Genomic DNA, 19,611 nt, shown 5'->3' on the forward strand with positions numbered 1-19,611 from the left:
GATAGCCCCACTATCATCCTTCTGGATTCACCACCACATTTGAGTCAAGGACACACTTCCCCTGGACTGCTCCCAAACCAATGACTGAACACGGTAAAGATACTAGCACTGATCCATTCTTGTGGGACAGGGACACCTCTAAGCAGCCCCGACTGACTTGTGGACCTTCCCTAGGCTCTCCTAAAACTTTCTTAAATCTGCACTGCATCCGAGACTGCTCCTACTATTCCATCCTTCTCTTTCCTTTCACTATTGTCATGCCTATGTTGCAACCTAAAAGCTCACATATCTCTTTCTATGTCTCCCTATTTATCCGTCAGAATAAAGCTCTTGCACACCTAATTCCATCTTTGGTTGTTCAGAGAACGTCAGCTGACACAAATTGGGTTTGCTGATGTTTTGTGAGGATATTTACATCTCTATCCATGAATAATGTTGACCAGTAGTCTCTACTGGGTCTTTGTCTAGTTTGGGGATTAAGATTGTGCTGTATTCATATAAATAGTTAGAAACGTTTCTCTTATTTTTATGATTTGAAGTGTTTGTGATGATTTGGAATGTATCCATTACACGTTTGGTGGAATTCAACTGCTGGGAATCTGTTCTTAATGTTTTCTTTTAAGAAAGATTATTCAGATTTTCTTTAACATCTTAAATCAGTTTTGATTGGGACTTTTGATTTCAAACTCTATGGCAATCTGTATTTTCCAAAGATGGCTACAACATTCTCTCATTCCACATGCTGTTCTCTAATATGACCTTGCCAGTCTCACCTTGAGAGGTGGAGTCTATTTCTCCACCCTTGAATTTGGGTGGTCTCTGTGACTGATTTGACTGATGGAATGCAGTGGAAATTATGCTGTGTTATTTACAGACGTATTTCTTATCAAACCTGGACATTTGTGTGTCCTGGCTCTTAGCAGTGAGTCACACGGTAAAAAGTATTTCTATCCTCAGACCATGCTGTTAGAAGCCTAAATTATGGATTATGAGACGATATATGGAAAATGAAAGAGGCCATGGAACACTGAAGGAAGAGACTTAAGAATGAAGAAGTCATATTCTATGTCAAGTCCAATTAGGGCTTCAGATGACCCCAGCCTTCGATACCACCTGACAGTAGTTGCAGGCTCCCCAGCTGAGCCTGGTCAACCCACAGCAAAATGAATTATTGTTCTGAGCTGCTGAGTTTTATAATTGTATCATTCCTAGTAGCAACTGATAGCTGAGTACCCATCTTCTCCATGAAAATGACTGTAATAGCTGGAGTAAACATATATACACACTCATCCATGCAAGCAACTGTGTAAATGTTTTGAGGTCAACCAATACAGTCAAGAATGGAGTTTAATGGCTATATCCCTTGGGAGAAACAAAGATTCCAAGGTGAAACCCACATTCACTTGGTTTTTCCCATGAAGGCAATGTCAAAATGAGGGAGATACCGCAAACATAAAATGGTATTCTTTCTGGGCTAGGTTGACAGAGAAACATTCAAATTGTTGGCCACCTCCAAAGCTATATATGTTCAGGGTGAAATTTCAAGAAACCCAGCAGAAAATAGCAGCAGGGAAACTAAAAGCTGGGCATAAATTTCAACACCTGCATAGTTCTGGAGAAACTATGTTTCTGCCAAAGTGGAAGGGCTTTGGGAAACACATGCAGGCTGTAGCTGAGATCCAGAAATGCCCCATCCTGAGGCTAAGGATCACACCTGAGAGATGAGGACCAGCACTAAGATGATGGGGTTAAAATAGTCGAGGACTAACAAAAGTTAAAACCAAGTCTTACCAGGATCAAGATGACATGCAAGTACTCTATTTGCCTATGAAAAGAAGACTTCTCTTCGTTTTTAGAGAATGAAAATATTGTCCAGAGCCTAAACAAGCATCATTTAAAATCTTCAGTATCCAGTAAAAAATAATGAGGCATGTTAAAATAATCAAAAACCCAAAACAAAAACCCAAAGAGAAAACAGACCCTATAAACAAAATAATACGTGATTCACATATTGACATTAGCAGACAAAGACCTTTAAACCAACATTACGAAATAGTGTAATTACAATTAGGGCTTCCCTGGTGGTCCAGTTGTCAATAATCTGCTTTGCAGCATAGGGGATGCATGTTTGATGCCTGCCTGGGTGACTAATATCCCACATGCTGCAGAGCAACTACTGAGCTCACCTGCCACAACCAGAGAGTCCGTGTGCTGCAATGAAAGATCCCACATGATGCAGTGAAGCTCCTGCATGGCACAGCTAAGATCCGATACAGCCAAATAAATGATATAATTTTCAATTAATGCAATAAAGGCAAATAGAGAGAAGTTTCATATTCTGGAGAGACAGGGGCCCATGTCAAGTTAAGAGCAACATCAAAGACTAGAAGCCACAGTCTGAATGCCAAGGACAGAACAAGGCCCTTCTCCTGGTTAGGTCAGCCTAAGGAGAGCTGAGTGGATGTTAAGTGACCTGTGTAGCCGCTTTACAACATCTGTGAAGTAAAATGCATCCAACACCTCATAACAACATCCCCTGTTTGCTTTAGTCAGTTCAGACTGCTATAACATAATACCATGGACTGGGGACTTAAACAACAGAAGTTTACTCCTCACAGTTCTGAAGGCTGGAAGTCCAAGATCAAGGCACTGGCAGATCTGGTGTTTGATGAGAACCCGCTTCCTCTAGATCAGCAGTCCTCAACTTTTTGGCACCAGGGACCAGTTTCAAGGAAGACAATTTTTTCATGGAGCTGGGGTCGAGGGGAGGGGCAGGGATGGATTTGGGATGATACTCATAATAAGGAGCATGCAACCTAGATCCCTCTTATGAGACTCTAATGCCACCACTGGTCTGAGAGGAGGCCGTAATGGGGAGTGGCTGTAAACACAGGTGAAGCTTTGCTTGCTCACTTGCTGCTCACTTCCTGACATACAGCCTGGTTCCTAACAGGCCTGGCACTTGTCCACAGACCAGAGCTTGGGGACCCCTGCTCTATAGGGCTTCTTTTTGTATCCTCACAGGGTGGAACACAGAATAAAGGGAAAGCAAGCTCTCTGTGTCTTTTTATAAGGGTACTAATCTAATTCAAGAGGGCTCCATTCATGAATTACTTCCCACAATTAATTAATCACCTTCCAAAGGCCCCACCTCCTAAAGCCATCACACTGGGCGTTAGGATTTCAGCATATGAATTTGAGGAAGGGACATGACCATTCAGTACATAGCTCTGTTCTTCTCCAGTTAATGGGTAGACTATTAACTCAATAAGGGAGCTGACTTTGTGATTGTCCAGCCAACACCCAGTGAGCGCCTGACACATACAGGGAACTTGAACTTCCTATGAGTCTGTAGCTTTAGACTAGTCTTCTTGGACTGAAGAGAATCTTCATCTGAGAGCAGCCTATTAGATTCTGTTGACTCCCCCAGAGCCTTCCATGGTTGTCTGCTCACCTTCTACTGTGCCCTAAAAGAAATACTCGCCTTATAGGATAACTGTGTGGAGCAAGTCTCCAGAGCATTTATCTTGAATTGTTCTCTACCATTAGGGGGTGTTTAAATAAAAAAAAACAGAGACATTGATCAGTCACATGTGGCCACAAATCTTTAAGCAGTATATTCACCATCAGTGACTTTGCAAACTTAGGGCCTTTTGCAGACCTCCATCACAGACCTATTTCAAATACAGACAAGGAGAATGGTCTCCCAATGTTTAACAGTGACCCTGTTAAAGGCTGAATTTGTGTCTTTGTCCCCAGGTACCCCACCCCCAACCCCTTCTGCTATTCTTAGGTTGGTGTCTTAATCCCCCATTAACTCAGAATGTGCCTGTATTTGGAAATAGTGTCTTTAAAGAGGTGATTCTGATAAAATGAGGTCCTACAGGTGGTTCCTAATCCATTATGATTGGTTTCCTTATAAGAAGAGATAATCTAAGGGGAGAGTTCTCAGAAGAAACCAACACTGCTGGTAGCTTGACTTTGGATGTCCAGCCTGCAGAACTGTGTGAAAATTCATTTCTGTAGTTGAAGCCGCCCATTCTGTGGTACTTTGTTATGCCCCGCCCCAGCAGATATATGGAGACCCTTTTTTCAGCTGAAGCCTGGCAGGTTGGAGTGAGAGCCTTCTTTGGGGCAAAGTGTCTGCTTCAACCTTGTTTTCTTCAGAAGGAAACCAGGGGAAGCTACTGTCCCCCTGCCCCTCCCCCTCACCTCACACCCACCTCCCCCTCAGTCCCACAGCCTTTGGAATGAGATTGTCTCCTAGCTCCTTTGTCAGAGGCTGGTCATGGGGAGGTGGGGCTCACATCAGACTTGCTGTAACTGAGTCACACCGTTTGTCTCAGTCTCCAGCCACCTCTTCCATCTGTCACGATGGTGAGAAACCTCAGAAAGACTTAATTTTCACATTATTTCTACAGACTGCACCATCCCCTTGGTCACTTTCTGGAGACTTCACACTTTATGCATCATTCTCTTCTCCCTATCCCCTACTATTTTTTTTAACCTCCTTTAATCTAATGTTATGCATTAAAGAACCAAGCATTCATCTTTGTTTCATTGTACGTGGTGAGAACATACTTTCTTTTTATTAGTTTTTCAAAGTGGAAGGTAAGGACAATGCTAACAGTAGGACTAATGATAAAAAGTAAAAAGACTTACATAGATTTGAATTCCTATAAGGTGGGCCCTGGGGTTTTTTGGTTTTTCTTTTCCACGAAAGGCTGGTTTCTGACAGTTGGGGATAAGGGAGATGAGCTCATCTTTTTCAGTTTCAGGGAGGTGATTTTTAGAAAGAGCTGTAAGGGAATTTTGAGGATGGGGAGCCCACTAGTCTCAAGATACTTGGCAGAACTTGTCATCTTGGTTCCTTTTCCCCAGGGGTGGGGTGGGGGGGGGGGGGACACAAGGGAAACTAAGCTTTATTTATTTGTTAATATGAAAGTTATATGCTTGAAGGAAACCAGTGTGGGCCTGGTGTCTTCCCTGCATGATCCTCATAAGCCAAAGGTAGGGTACAAATGATGAGACAGGAAAAATATGGCTAGGAGGCTGAGAGGGATGTGATGAAAATAGCTACAGAACAAAAAATCAAATAAAGTTTCTTCAGGGTCCAAGCACCTGGATATTTCCTCTGGTGATACACACGTCAGTTGTTCAAATATGGGGGTAGGGTGAGGTATGGGGTGCAGGACCACTCCAGGAATCACAGCAGTAATACCTTTTCCTGTGATATTATGCTAAGGGTAGGATGACCAATAGGTGGAATCTATTGTTCAAATTAGTACACTTGTGAGCCTGAAAAGGGGGCATTATTAATCAGTAAGCATAAACCAAGACCATCCCACGCAGACTAGGATGTAAAGCAACTTGACTAGGGGTCACTTCCCAGGCCAATTCTTTGTTTACTCACGCAGTACCCACCATAAAAAAAATGATGAAAATCACAGCTAATGTTACTTAGCACAGTGCCTGGCATTTGAGTAAACAAAGTATAAACCATCTTACTTTCTCCTCCATCAACTCTATAGAGAGATAGATGTAAGCACTTAAAAATTACAAGGAGGTACTTCCCTGATAGACCAGTAGTTACGACTCTGCACTTCTGCAGGGGGCGTGAGTTCCATTCCTGGTTGAGGAATTAAGATCCCTCAAGCTGAGTGGCCAAAAAAAAATAAATTATAAGGAATGCCTATTACAGCATTCCTGGAGAAGAGATAATCACAGTAATACAGGAAATTGGGACTTAAAGAAGTCTAGGAACTTATTGAGAGGAAATTTTCCTCCAGAACACACAATGGGCCATTAGAACTCATATTGCCTCCAGGCCAAACCCGCCCTCTTTTATTTATCTAACTTTATCCCTCTTCCTAAACTCTGCTCACATTGTGTGACCTATAGGAAGCTTTTCACGACCAAAGCACTTCATGCTCATTGTCCCAGATTTTGAAAGCTGATTAGAGATCAGCATCATTCTACCACTTGTTAATTTTATCACCCAAGGAACAGGTAAGAATTTTCCTTTATTGTGTGTCTAACATCAGTTCCTCAAGCACAAGTCTTTAAACATATCTGTAAGTAGATATGTGTTATATTAATACATTTGGGCTTCCCAGGTAACTCAGTGGGAAAGAATCTTCTAGCCAATGCAAGGAGACATAGTTCCATCCCTGGGTCAGGAAGATCCTCTGGAGTAGGAAATGGCCGTCCACTCCAGTATTCTTCCCTGGGAAATCCCATGGACAAAGGAGCCTGGAGGGCTATAGCCCATGGGGGTCACAAAGAGTCGGACGTGACTGAGCTCACGCATGCATGCAGATATATACATTTAGGCATCACATATAGATATATACACAGAAAGCCTGGGTAGTTTCTGGTGTTGAAACTAAATGAATTTGTTCCATTTCTATGTTGCTAATGGATGCAGCCCTTACATCCTGGCTGTTGTCTACACTTTAACCCCCATAGTAGAGTTTGTGCCACTCACGCTGCACATACCAGAACGCAGTTTTCATTTTAGTCAGGTTTTCGTTTTGGGATGTCTGTTTGTTAGAACTGGACTCACACATGGATATGGACCTGGCTGAACTCACTTTATGAAAAGACCTAGTGTCATTGCGAGTTATTTTATAACATCTATTTGTAAGTTTAAAAAGCAACTGAATTGCAAAGAAGCAAGATCTACCTAAAATGACCAAATTTAAAACTCAGTTTCAAGCATAAAGTTGAATTTCTCAAGTTAACCTAACCTTGATTTTGTGGCAGTTTGACCAATAAATACTTGGTCCAATACTTGACCAAAAAATACTTAACCAAAACATAAATATTCTCATGAAATTTAGTGAATTATTTAGATATTATCAAATAAGTAAGATACCACCAGAGTTTTCCAAAGATTTATTGAAGCAGAAACAAGTTGGTCAGATACTTGATGGAAAAAAGCAGTTTTAATGGTATTCAAAAATACTTTTTAAAAAGTATTCTAGCACAAGGCGTCTTCGGTAAACTAGATTATGTTGTAAACTTTTTTCTAAATCTTTTACGGGTGTTGGTTCAAGAACTAGGGCTTATTCCTATTCCAAATCTATCTTGCGCTCCTGAAAAAACTGCAGAAAGGCACTTGAAAGCTGTTTCTTTAAGATATGGATTTTTTTTTTTCCTTCTTGCTGGTAGTATTTTGCTGCACGAAGTATGTGCAGTTTTTATTCCAGATCATCGTGATGCTGGGAAGTTTCGTTGATAACCTGTTAAGAAAAATAGAACTCAACTCAAATACAATACTACATACTAATGAAGAAATGATCCCATTAAGCCTGTCAAAGAAAAATCCTAGGATATGGATATCATTTATGGTGAAAATTGGAAGATTACATTGGTTCTTTATGAAAAGGCTCACAGAGTGGGGAGAGAGACATATGTAAGATGCTCTTCACCTATAGGCAAAATATGTATCCAATAGGATGCTATGACTTAAAAATACTATGTGTGTGAAGAATGCCGTAATAATTGTCAGCAGCAAAACTTACAATTAAAGAATACTAAACTGTATAATAAGTACATTTGATGTGCAAGGGAAGATCACTTGAAGATTATAATACATTTGACCTTGTCTTTCCTGGCACAGAGAGGTAATGAGAAACTACTTAGCCATACGCCATGTCTTTGTATCACACCGTGACAAGGCCTAGGAGTGTCCAGGGAAGGCCCTATGTGCAGGATCAAAACATTCCTAATATTGACATAGTCGATATGAAATCATGACCTAGTCTCATGAATCTAGTTTAGGAAATAACGTAAGGAAACAGTACTCCTATTTCAAATTAAGCACCAAAGTAAATCACTAATTTTGGACAAAGGCAGACTATTATCTCACCTTCGCAGCTAGGAGCCAAATAATTAGTTGGATGTGGGTACTGGCTGGAAGAAGTACTATGCTCCTTTTAGGAGACATGATTGAAACTGAAACCTCCCAAATTAGCTAGCTGTATCTGACACAGATTTATGGATTTAAAGGCTTATCAATGCTGGCCTAAGATTATTTCTTTTTGATTTAAAGATACCAACCTGTCCATCTCTGGTTTCCACCGTCTTAATCAGAAGTGTCCTTTTTGAGTGAGTGTCAACCAGAGGGAGTGAATCCAGATTGGTTTCTGAATAAAGAAAATAGGTCCAAAATGAGTAAAAATGAAATTTTTAAAAAGAAACAATTTTGTCCAAAAATTAGGTTTTTTGTTCATGATTGTTTAAGGCACTATTCCCAAAATAATTCTAAAAGATTATCACCAGTTTTCAAGCCCAGGGGCTAATGTTACTGAGATATCAGGATGGGATGGACTGTTTTAACATTTATTCCATCAGGAGGAAGAAAAATGGAGTTTCAATTTAACTGGAAGTACAGAATATAAAACCGTATTTGTTTGAAAATTATGGCTCTCCTAGAGAATTTTCCCTTTATGGTATTTTTCAATTTTAAAAATGAGTGTTTTATAAGCAGAATGGCTACAAGCTGCTAAAATGTTTCATAGGGAATTCCCAATGGTTAGGACTCCATGCTTCCACTGCAGGAGGCCCAAGTTCAATCCCTGGTCGGGGAACTAAGGTCCTACATTCCACAGAGATTAGTCAACTAAATAAATAAATGAATAAAAATTTTCATAATGGATAATCAAATGCTTACCCCTCAGGTTCAGGGAAGAAAAGTTTGGAAGAGGCAGAGAAATCCTATAAAAAGAAAAACAGTCACATTTTTCATAAACAATGAGAAACAAATTTATACAGTTATTTTCATCAATTAAGAAAATTTATGCTTATAATTCATTGGTGACGGATTTGCTTTAGAAGAATTAACCCATGATTGGTCCCATTAGTACATTTAAATATTTTACTCCAAGCGTTTCCTACAAGGGACTGGAAGTACTGTAGCATGACTACTGGTTTTCACAGAATCAACTGCAGGTTCAGACCCCAGTTCAGGTGATTAACTAGAACAAGGAACTCAGTCTCTCTGAATTGAAGATTTCTCATCTGTAAAAAGTGGTCAGGAGCTACCTTGAAGTTCTGAATATGAAATGAATGGTGCGTGTACCAGCCCAGGGCAGCTGGAATTCACTCACAGGAGCCCTGTTCCCTACCTGCTCTCCTCTCCTTCCAGCAGCTTCCTGTAGGTGGCGATCTCGATGTCGAGCGCCATCTTGACATTCAGCAGGTCTTGGTATTCGCGCAGGTGACGAGCCATCTCTTCCTTCATGTTCTGAATCTCATCCTGCAGGCGGCCAATAGTGTCTTGGTAGTTAGCAGCTTCCACAGAGAAGTTCTCTTCCATTTCACGCATCTGGCGTTCCAGAGACTCGTTCTGCAGGAAAGATGAGAAAGGTGGCTGGTGTTATTTCCCAGAAACAAACAAAAACAGCTATTCCCCCAACCTCAGCGGTAAAGAATCCGCTTGCCAATGCAGGAGACTCAGGTTCGATCCCTGGGTTGGGAAGATCCTGTGGCAAAGGACATGGCAACCCAATCCAGTGTTCTTGCTTGGGAAAGGCCAAACGGAGTCACCATGAGTTGAAAACAACTGAGTGACTGAACAACAACAATCCCAACCATTCCAAACTATCTGCAATCATTTCCCCTCGTAGCAAATGGGAAAAACTCCAACTTTTGGTGGAAAATAATGTACCAGGTTCCTTCCTAGTGGAAACAATAATATAGGTAAATTAAAACCTTGGGATCTCCAAGTTCTTTTTGAATGAATCTGAACTAATTATTTTCTTGGGATTAAAATGCCAATTTTTCTCCCTTTGAACAAAGTTTTCTTCCAAGAGCACCCTCAGATTGGCCACCTGAATGGCTACAAGCTGGTGATCTGGCTTCTGTTCAGGAAGTACGATACTCACAGTCCCTTTGAGCGCATCCACCTCGCAGGTAAGAGTCTGCACCTGCCGGCGGTACTCATTTGACTCCTGCTTGGCCTGGCGCAGGGCATCATTGTTGCGGTTAGCAGCTTCAGAGAGGTCAGCAAACTGTCAGGGAGGAAGCAGAAACCCGGGTCAGCCACGGGCCTCATCCACAAATCCTCCAAGATTCTACGTGGCCTGGATAAATGAGAAAGCTTAAAGATGGTGAACAAAGAAATAAGTAAATAAGGTATGATGCCAATCAAATTTTACACTCAAAGTTCCAAACTCAACATCTTCCAGGATATGTTTAAATTTGTTTTGATAACCAGAGAAAATGAGGTGGAAGGCGGATGTTGAGATCTTCAAGCATAAATTCACTCTGCTGCCCTCATTTGCAGAGGGTGGAGGTCAAGAGCATAGTTTGGGGTTACCTGGAAGTAGGGTGACAGATGGCAGTGGGAAACGATGGGGGAATGTGCAAAGCACAGCAAGACATAAAACTTGAACAAGAAGAAAAGCCAGCTAAACTAGGGAGCTAAAAGGTACTTAGGAACCACAGACAGGTACAGCAAACAGAATGGTTTCCATTTGTTCTGGCCACACTATCTTGTTTGTACCTTGGACTTGTACCATTCCTCAGCCTCCTGAAGGTTCTTGGCGGCCACGCTCTCATACTGCTGACGGACATCACGCAGGGCAGCCGTGAGGTCAGGCTTGGAAACATCCATATCGATTTGGACATGCTGTTCTTGAATCTGGGCCTGAAGCTCCTGGATTTCCTGAGGAAAGAAAGATACAAGGTCAGCTGTGCCAAGTACGGGAGCAGCTTCACCCACAATTGTTCACAGACAGTGACTCTTCTTACCTCATCATGCAGTTTCTTCAAAAAGGCAATCTCTTCTTGCAAGGATTCCACTTTACGCTCCAGGTCAAGACGTGCCAAAGAGGCATTGTCAACATCCTTTTGAAAAGGAAAAAAAAAAAAAAAAAAACAGGACATGGAGGAAGATGCTATGAAGTCTGTGGCTTATCCTATTTGTTCATTTTAAATGAACCAGACAAACTTAGCCTCTTTACTATGAAAAGGGCATTGACAAATTTTATAACCTTTAAATAAGCTTGTAAATCACCCAGGGCTCCAATATACTGTTTTCTTCTCTTCATTAACCAACTTGAATTGTGATCCATTGAGTTGTACTCAAGGTGACCAATAAATATTTAAAAATAAATAACTGTATGCCAGCATAGCAGGCTGCAATCAATCATTACTGAGTTCATAGTTATCAGTGAAGTTTTCATTACTTTTTTAAATCTAGAAAATCAGTGTCACAGAATTTTAAATTTTCTTGAGGCAGGGGTAACATGGAATAATATTGATAGAATAACAGGAGCTGATCAGATTTCACACCTCCATGTGTACATGAGAACACAGAACAGAAATTTGTGCTCCTGAAGTTTCAGCACATAATACCTAAGCTCTCTTTTTGTCTCCTCAAATCTTCTGAAATTTTTTCTCAGGATCCCGAGCAATTTACCTGACATTCAAGTTACAAGCCTAGATCTTTACTACAATTCAAGATGTACACTGGCAAATATGTAGTTCAGCCAAATAAAGAAAAAGAAGTGTAACCCTGAACTGTATTTGCTTTGCTTTCTCTGGTAGATTTTTCTCCTGAAAGTCACCTATCTCATCCCACAAGGGTGTGTCCACATCTTTTTCACTTAGTACTATGTCATTTCAGTTCTTTAGCCTGTTTAAGAATGACTAATCAACATGCACATACTATATGTAAAATTTTTATTGCTCTGGTCTCCTCCTATGTTTTCACCATGTGTAAACTGGTGGAAAGATTTTATTTCCCCTCAGGGAATGTCTTGAGGATTTTTATATCTCTTATCTTGTAAGCCAACTTCCCTAGCGTCTCAGCTGGTAAAGAGTCTGCCTGCAGTGCGGGAGACCTGAGTTCGATCCCTGGGTTGGGAAGATCCCCTGGAGATGGGAAAGCTACCCACTCCAGTATTCTGGCCTGGAGAATTCCATGGACTGTCAGACACGACTGAGCGATTTTCACTTCACATATCTTGTAAGCAGTTATATTTGGAGTTCAGGTTAGTCTTAAAATGTGTGGAAAGATTTTATTTCCCCTCAGGGAATGTCTTGAGGATTTTTATATCTCTTATCTTGTAAGCCAACTTCCCTAGCGTCTCAGCTGGTAAAGAGTCTGCCTGCAGTGCGGGAGACCTGAGTTCGATCCCTGGGTTGGGAAGATCCCCTGGAGATGGGAAAGCTACCCACTCCAGTATTCTGGCCTGGAGAATTCCATGGACTGTCAGACACGACTGAGCGATTTTCACTTCACATATCTTGTAAGCAGTTATATTTGGAGTTCAGGTTAGTCTTAAAATGTAGACCTGTTTCTATCACCTTCATGGAAAAGTAAATGAGAAAGGGGTGATAATAAAATCATCAGTCTTGGGAAAAAATCATTTTTGCTTGTTGTTAATCACTGCAAAAGATAATTTACTATTCTCAATTTTCAAAAGTTCTATGTGTTATTATACTTCTTTGAAAAGAATATGAGTGGTTTTATTTAATCCCTAAATAGGAGGAACAATTTATACTAATATTATTTTATATGAAGCTACTACCGGGGAAGAAAACATTACAGACATGATGATCAGAAATGCTCAATGACTGAAATAAACCACACATTTCTGTGTTTAATTTGATAAATGCATTTCTGCTTCAAAATGTATTCTAGACTATCTGCCTGAGGGAGCTTTTAGAGCCAGTCCCAGTGAGTATTCAGGAGGAAAAAACTGCTGGCAACTAGTCTTCTAAAGTTGGGATCCAACTTTAAGTTAAAAATCCTTAAACGCCATCTATCTTTGGAGCAGGAAAACCATTTTTCTTAAAATCCTATCCTTCATTTTTAGGTTTATTCTTTATGGAGAAAATGCTAAAGAATACAAGGATTCAAAAAAGGAAGGCCTTTCCAAATGTGAGGTAGGACTTCAGCTTTAAGAACTTTTCACATCACATACTTCGAGTCTGGGCCAGATATTAGATAACGGGATGTTAGCAAATACTTGTGTCCAATTAGAACAGTGCTTGCATCATTACATATTCAATAAGAATGTAGCCTGTTGCAAAGCGTCTCCAGGAATACAAAGACTCCTATTCTTTCTGACCAGAGCCACCACACTTGCCAGAATGTCTGTATCTACATTCCATAGTGAAGCCCATAGAAACCATTAATACCTTTCAGCCAAGGGGACAGATGGCTCCTTTTCATCCTTATTAGATCACAAATTAGTTGTGCATAGCAATACTCTGTCTAACCTTGGGGCCACAATAGAACTTGCCGGCAAGAAAAGAAAATTTCTGGCTGAAGTTCAGTTACACTAAGTTTCCGATCCTCCCATCCATTTCACATCTAAAACTACAGGGCAGAATTGTGCTTTTTGTGGCCTTATAAAAGGTAGTCAACTTTGGCAAAACCGCAACCTAAATCAAACTGTAACTCTTCAAAATCAAAATATCAACGTGTTGCAAACACGAAACAGAAAAAAAAAATCATTTCTTGGGAAAAGAATCTTGAAACAAATTTAAAAAGGTTTAAAGACCATGTCCTACGGAACGGTTTAATCATTCAAGGGCTTTTATCCAGAACTGCGGTCTCTCTGCCACTAGGGGGCTTGGCGCGCAGACGTGAAGTTTTGTATGATGCAGACTTGGGTTAAGGAACTTTTAGAATTGCCCGTGGGTTGGCTGGGCGGGTGGCGTCCGGTGGCTTCGAGTAGGAACGGAATCTACCAACCTGTCTGAAAGACTGCAGAGTGCTCTCGGCTTCCTCTCTCTGAAGCATCTCCTCCTGCAACCTGAAACAGTTTCAGATTAACCACAGGGGAACCGGGAAACCGCCAGGGGCGGGGCGACCACACCCAAACACCCAGTCGTAGCGCAGAGACCCAAGAGTTGCTGCGCCACCTCCGCGCTCAACCAGCGACCGCGGCTTAGACCTGCTGTCTGTCCTAGGCAAGTTTTAGCGGGACCTTGGCCTCTGCGTGGAAAAGCAATCACTGCCGCCACCCCGACCTGCGAGACGCCCGCCACCACCCCACCGCGGAGGAGACTCTACAATCCCTTTGTCTCGCTCCCTCCAAGGCCCGTTGGCTGGCAGCCCGCCAGAGGGGGCCAGGAAACTTTTCTCAAAGTTTGGGGAAACCGCGTTCATCCTTTTCTAGGGCTTTAGCAGCAGCAGCAGAGTACACAGTGGTAGTTTTAAAAAGTCTGCAACTTGAAACGTGCGGTCTTGGGCAATAAGTAGGGGTAGAGGGAAAATGCTAACTTGAAAGATCCTGGTTCAGGGCGGGGCCCGTACCGCTTAAGCCACAACCCTGCTCCCTCGCTGTCCCCCCGGCAGCCGCCGCCCGGGCCACATCCCCAAGGGCGTGGCAGCTCCGGTTTCCACTTCATCCCTCCCTCAGCCCCGCGTGGGCGCCTCCTTACTTCTCCCGGAGCCTCATGATGTCTTCGGCCAGGTTGTCGCGCTCCACCTCGACGCGGGCTTTGTCGTTGGTGAGCTGGTCCACCTGCCGGCGCAGCTCTCGCATCTCCTCCTCGTAGAGGTCCCCCAGGCGCGACTTGCCCTGGCCCTTGAGCTGCTCGAGCTCAGCCAGCAGGATCTTGTTCTGCTGCTCCAGGAAGCGCACCTTGTCGATGTAGTTGGCGAAGCGGTCATTGAGCTCCTGCAGCTCCACCTTCTCGTTGGTGCGGGTGTTCTTGAACTCGGTGTTGATGGCGTCGGCCAACGAGAAGTCCACCGAGTCCTGCAGCAGCCGCACGCCGGGCACGCCGCTCCGCAGGCGCACGGCCGAGGAGCGCGTGGCGTACACGCCACCCGGGGACGAGGTGTAGAGGGTGCGGCTGGTGGTGGGGCGCAGCGCGCTGCCCAGGCTGTAGGTGCGGGTGGATGTGGTCACGTAGCTCCGGGTGGAGCTCGGCCGACTTGCGGTGCCGGGGCCGCCGAACATCCTGCGGTAGGAGGACGAGGACACGGACCTGGTGGACATGGCTGCAGAGGGTGGTGGTGGACTGGGCGACTGCGGTAGCACGGACTGGCTCCGGAAGGAGAGGCGAGCGCGAGGGCGCGGTGGGTGTGGGCAGAGGGAGCGCTGCTGCGTCTCTGGCGCGGGGACACCGGAGCGAGAGTGGCAGAGGACAGGACCCCGCGCGGGGCGCAGTTTTTATAACCGCGTTAGGTAAGAGGGTTCCCTCCCACTGCCATCTCGGCGACGGAGTGCGCCAGCCAATGGGGAAGGGTGGGCGGGGGGTTGGGGCGGGGGCGCCCCGGAGCCGTCCTCCTCCCCCATCTTCCCCAACGGGGACTGAGCACAGTCCCGTTACTTCTTAGCTGGGCTGGGACTTTCAGGGGCTTTCCTGATGGTGGCCCGAGCTCTGCTCACCTCTGGGTGCTGATAAAGGAGGGGTCGCGCAGTGGTGGAGGGGGAACCCGCCAGGACTGGACCAGAGGGGTCCCGGGCTCCACGCCAAAGAGATGTAGGAGGAGGCGCGCGGGTGGGAGGGGCGCGCCGCAACTCGGTTGCACTTAACTGAGAGAGAGTGAGTGCCGAGCCCCGCGGGCCAAGGAGCAGGAGGAGGGGGAGTGCAGGATCCCGCAGAACTGGAGGCGTGGAGAAAGAAACAAAGAGGGCCTGAGACTGGAGCGCGAGGTGGGGGCGCGCACAGCTCTGGACTCAGGGCTCGGGCCCCGCACAGGAGTGTGTGCACAGCCTGCTTCGAAAGGGGATCCGATGCGGACCCCGTCTCTCTTAGTCCTCTTGTCTTGGGAATTACTGTTCAGGGACCTAACGGGCTGGGTCCCCTTTGGACGGTGCGCGCTTCGAGGCGGCGGCTGAGGAAGGCCCGGGGGAGAAGGGTGGGGTCGCTGAGTCACTGCACCCGGCTGTCCCGCCGAGGGCTCGTAGCGGTACAGGGAAACCGTTAGACGAGATTGACTCCAGCCTCCCCGGGCCCGCGCGCACTGTTTGTTCGAAGTTTTACACAACTTCGAGCTGGGCCTCAGCTTTCTCGTGAGCAGTTCGCCTGCGTGAAGACTAGCGCGCCCCTGAATTCTTAAGAACTCGCCAAAGCCAGATTTTGCTCCGATGTACAGGCTTCTCTGTAGAAAGAAACTTCTGCACACATACTGTAAGCGCCGAACGCGGGTCTTGGGCATCACAAATGCACTCCGGGGAAGTTCTTCTTGCCAAGTTCCCCCTCACTCTTCTCTCTGGTCTCCTCTCGGCTCTCCCCCTCCCCCCATAAAACCACACCCGGCTTTTAACAGGATCTGGAAGTTTGGGGTGAAGGAGGAAGCTCTGCGTCCGCAGCTGCACAATCAAATTGATCTCTGGTTTTTCTGCTGTTGCGGAAGTCATTCAAGGTATAAACCTGCATTAATTATAAGAATGAATTAGGTGATTCTTTAAATGTTTAATTTGATGAATGAAAGGCAGTTAGTTGATTAGATGATTAGTTAGAAAGGCAGTTAGTTAGCCTCAGATGATAGAATGTTTGCAGGAACTGGATTTATGTGTTCATTTTTTGTTTAGTGATGATGCACCCTGCAGGATTCTGGTGTCTTGTCGGGGAAAAGTCACTGGTCCGTTGGTCGATTTTCCAGAAGAATTCCTGCAGTTGGACTTAAAGTAAGAGAAACAAAATTGAGTACCGGGCAAAATGATTTGGTGTAGGGTGCCAAGGGAGTGCTCAGACTCCTAACACCAAAATCTTTCTAGATAAATCCCTCAACTAGGTTTTTGTTGCAATGTTCGTAGCACGAAGAACATAATGGTTACCCGCAAAGAGAGACAAAGAAAATCCAAGACAGTCTTTTAGTGATACCTACAGCAATTTAAAATTCAGAGGTTTTTTGTTTGTTTATATTTACAAGACTGAAGGAGTATTGAAAGGATTAACCCCCAAACCACTGTTAAAAGCATCTTGATTCTGTAGTGAATGGGGGGGTAGGGTAGGAAGAGGTAAATCCTTTTCTCTGATTTTTGTTTGTTTATTTGTTTTGAAAGGGGAGTACTGAAGGTTACCTGGCATTTAAGAAAAATAGTTTGGAACCAAATGAAGGGTTTATTTCTGTACAAGCCTCTTTTAGGCAATATTTTGTTTACCACATTTCAGTTCTGTCAAATCGAGCTGACAAGATTGAGCAGCAGAAGCCCTGGTGGTACCGCTCCCCTGTTGAGGACATCCTTAACTCTCTCCTTCTCTGGAAGGCTGCGGGTCCTTCCTGAGCATTCCTGGGGCATGGTGCCCTGACAGACCCGCTCAGGCTCTGTGTTACCCTCTTACTCTCTGAGAGCCCTTTATTCAAGCCACTGCTCAACAAATGTCACCATTGTGAGTTTGCATGGAACCTTAGGATGAGAAAAAAGCCATCTCCCTCTGGGGGAAGGGAGGGTGAATCTTACTCCCTCCTAAAATGCTGATCCCAGGGCAATGCGCTGGTGCTGTCAGAGGACGCTTGCTGTCTGACTCACTACGGAAAATGAGGGCAAGGCCCTGGTGCGGTGTGGCAGGGTGCCCTGTTGGTGACCACAGCAAATTCCTCAGGCCTATGGTGGCTTCCTCTGGGGTGGCCGCTGGCCCTCCTCATCATCTCAGGGGCATCCCTTCTCCTTTCTAACCTGTCCCCTATCTGTATTCTCAGGATTGTGATATGTTCACTTGCTGTCTTGAGTAGACTGGGCGACTTAAGCAACAAACATTTATTGCTTCCAGCTCTGGAAGCAGAAAGTCCAAGATCAAGGTGCCAGCCAATTTGGTGTGTGATGAGAGTCTGCTTGCTGGTTTGCAGATGACCTCCTTGTTTTGTCCTCCCTTGGCAGAAAGAGTGCAGGTTGTGGTCTCTTCCTTTCTTATAAAGGACACTAATCCCACCTTAGGGGCCCCACCCTTGTGACCTCATCTAAACCTAATTACCTTCCTAAGGCCCCAACTCCAAATATCCACACACTGGCGATTAGGACTACAATATATAAATTGTAGGGGCCAAAAACACTCAATCCATAGTACTTGCCATACAGCACGTGTACACACACACACACAGATATACAGGATCCAATATGTCCTTCTCATTAGAAATTGCCATAGCTTGGGGTGGACTGTAGAGTGTAGAAAACTGAAGGTTACTGAAACACTTCTACTCAATTCATGCAGAATGCATGAGACTTTGGAAAAATTTTATTTCATTCTGAGGTAAATTATATACCACCCAGGATAGTGCCTCAACCAAGGGAGGATGGTCATCCATGGAAGGAATCTATCTTTCTGAACTAATATCCTTGAACATGGTAACTAATCCTGCTCTATCTGCACCCCTGTGTTCTTAGTACCTTTTGGAAGTAAACAGTGCACAGATATCACTTTCTTGGTTTTCATATTTATTTTTTGATTGCTGTGAAAATCTATCTCCAGAGTATTTTTGAATGCTGGACTCTGAAGCATCTTCAAACACTGCGTGCTGCAAGTTGTCTGTAAATAAGGACACAGTGGACCAGTTTGTAGGCCAGGCATAAACATGACCAAATCTAAAGTACTCAACAGTGATTTTGGAATTTGCAAGCTGTGGTGATGTCAGTTGAATTGGGCAATTTGAGCTGACAGACCAGCCAGCCATGTGGACAGGAGCTTAGTGGCCTGTGGAGGCTTTAGGAGAGCTGGGTGGCAGGAGGTCGTGCCAAAAGAGACCAGCTTCTAGCTGGAGCGCCTGGACGGAATGTCAGCAATGAGAAGATGTCTAATGTGACAGGGTGAAACCATGGCAAAATCTAAAGGGTGTGGTATTAAAGATAATAATAATACTCAGTAATGTTAGTGCTTTAGTTTTTGTGTCTATGGGATGACAGGAAACTTGAATTCGTTTAATTTAACTGAATGCTCTTCTAGCATACTGCAGGATATAGTAGATGGTCCATTTTAAAGACTAGGCAACTAAGAAGCAAGCCAAAAATCTGCCCATGGTGATATAACTAGCAGTGGAGGCAGGAAAGGGGCAAGCATTTTCTTTTAATTTTTATTGGAGTATAGTCACTTTAAATGTTGTGATAGTTTCTACTGTACAGCAAAGTGAATCAGCTGTTGTTGTTCAGTCACTAAGTTGTGTCCAAATCTTTGCCACCCCATGGACTGTAGCACAGCCAGGCTCCTCTGTCCTCCACTATCTCCCGGAGTTTGCTCAAATTCATGTCCATTGAGTCAGCGATGCTATCTAACCATCTCATGCTCTGGCGACCCCTTCTCCTTTTGCCTCCAATCTCTCTAAGCATCAGGGTCTTTTCCAATGAGTCAGCTCCTTGCATCAGGTGACCAAAGTACTGGAGCTTCACCTTCAGCAACAGTCCATCCAATGAATATTCAGGGTTGATTTCCTTTAGGATTGATTGATTTGATCTCCTTGCCGTCCAAGGTACCTTCAAAAGTTTTCTCCAGCACCACACTTTTAAAGCATCAATTCTTTGGTGCTCAGGCTTCTCTATGGTCCAACTCTCACATCTGTACATGACTACTGGAAAAACCGTAGCTTTGACCATATGAACTTTGTATCAACTATACATATACACATACCCCCTCTTTTTTGGAATTCCTTCCCATTTAGGTCATCACCAAATACTGAATAGAGTTCCTGTGCTATACAGT

At 44.1% G+C, this 19,611-nt stretch overlaps 1 protein-coding gene across 1 annotated transcript; it reads right to left on the minus strand.

The window, feature by feature from the left end:
* Positions 1-6,880: 6,880 nt before the first annotated feature.
* VIM (vimentin) lies at positions 6,881-15,158 on the minus strand. Its single transcript, XM_027559844.1, has 9 exons — positions 14,407-15,158; positions 13,715-13,775; positions 10,759-10,854; positions 10,511-10,672; positions 9,891-10,016; positions 9,132-9,352; positions 8,678-8,721; positions 8,065-8,150; positions 6,881-7,244 (listed from the first exon to the last, which is right to left on the minus strand). Exons 1-9 carry the CDS (start codon positions 14,967-14,969, stop codon positions 7,203-7,205), a joined length of 1,401 nt encoding a protein of 466 aa, XP_027415645.1. The 5' UTR covers positions 14,970-15,158; the 3' UTR covers positions 6,881-7,202.
* Positions 15,159-19,611: the final 4,453 nt, after the last annotated feature.

The sequence above is a fragment of the Bos indicus x Bos taurus genome, chromosome 13, assembly GCF_003369695.1.
Source record: "Bos indicus x Bos taurus breed Angus x Brahman F1 hybrid chromosome 13, Bos_hybrid_MaternalHap_v2.0, whole genome shotgun sequence".
In the NCBI taxonomy this organism is placed as follows: domain Eukaryota; kingdom Metazoa; phylum Chordata; class Mammalia; order Artiodactyla; family Bovidae; genus Bos; species Bos indicus x Bos taurus.

Bases quoted from the DNA above. Each gene is read 5' to 3' on its own strand.
- VIM (XM_027559844.1), bottom strand. From the start codon at position 14,969: ATGTCCACCAGGTCCGTGTCCTCGTCCTCCTACCGCAGGATGTTCGGC. The intron at 10,017-10,510 runs GTACAAACAAGA...CCTCCCTGACAG, and splicing joins AGGAATGGTACAAGTCCAAG to TTTGCTGACCTCTCTGAAGC. The intron at 7,245-8,064 runs GTTGGTATCTTT...TTTTCTTAACAG, and splicing joins TGGAAACCAGAGATGGACAG to GTTATCAACGAAACTTCCCA.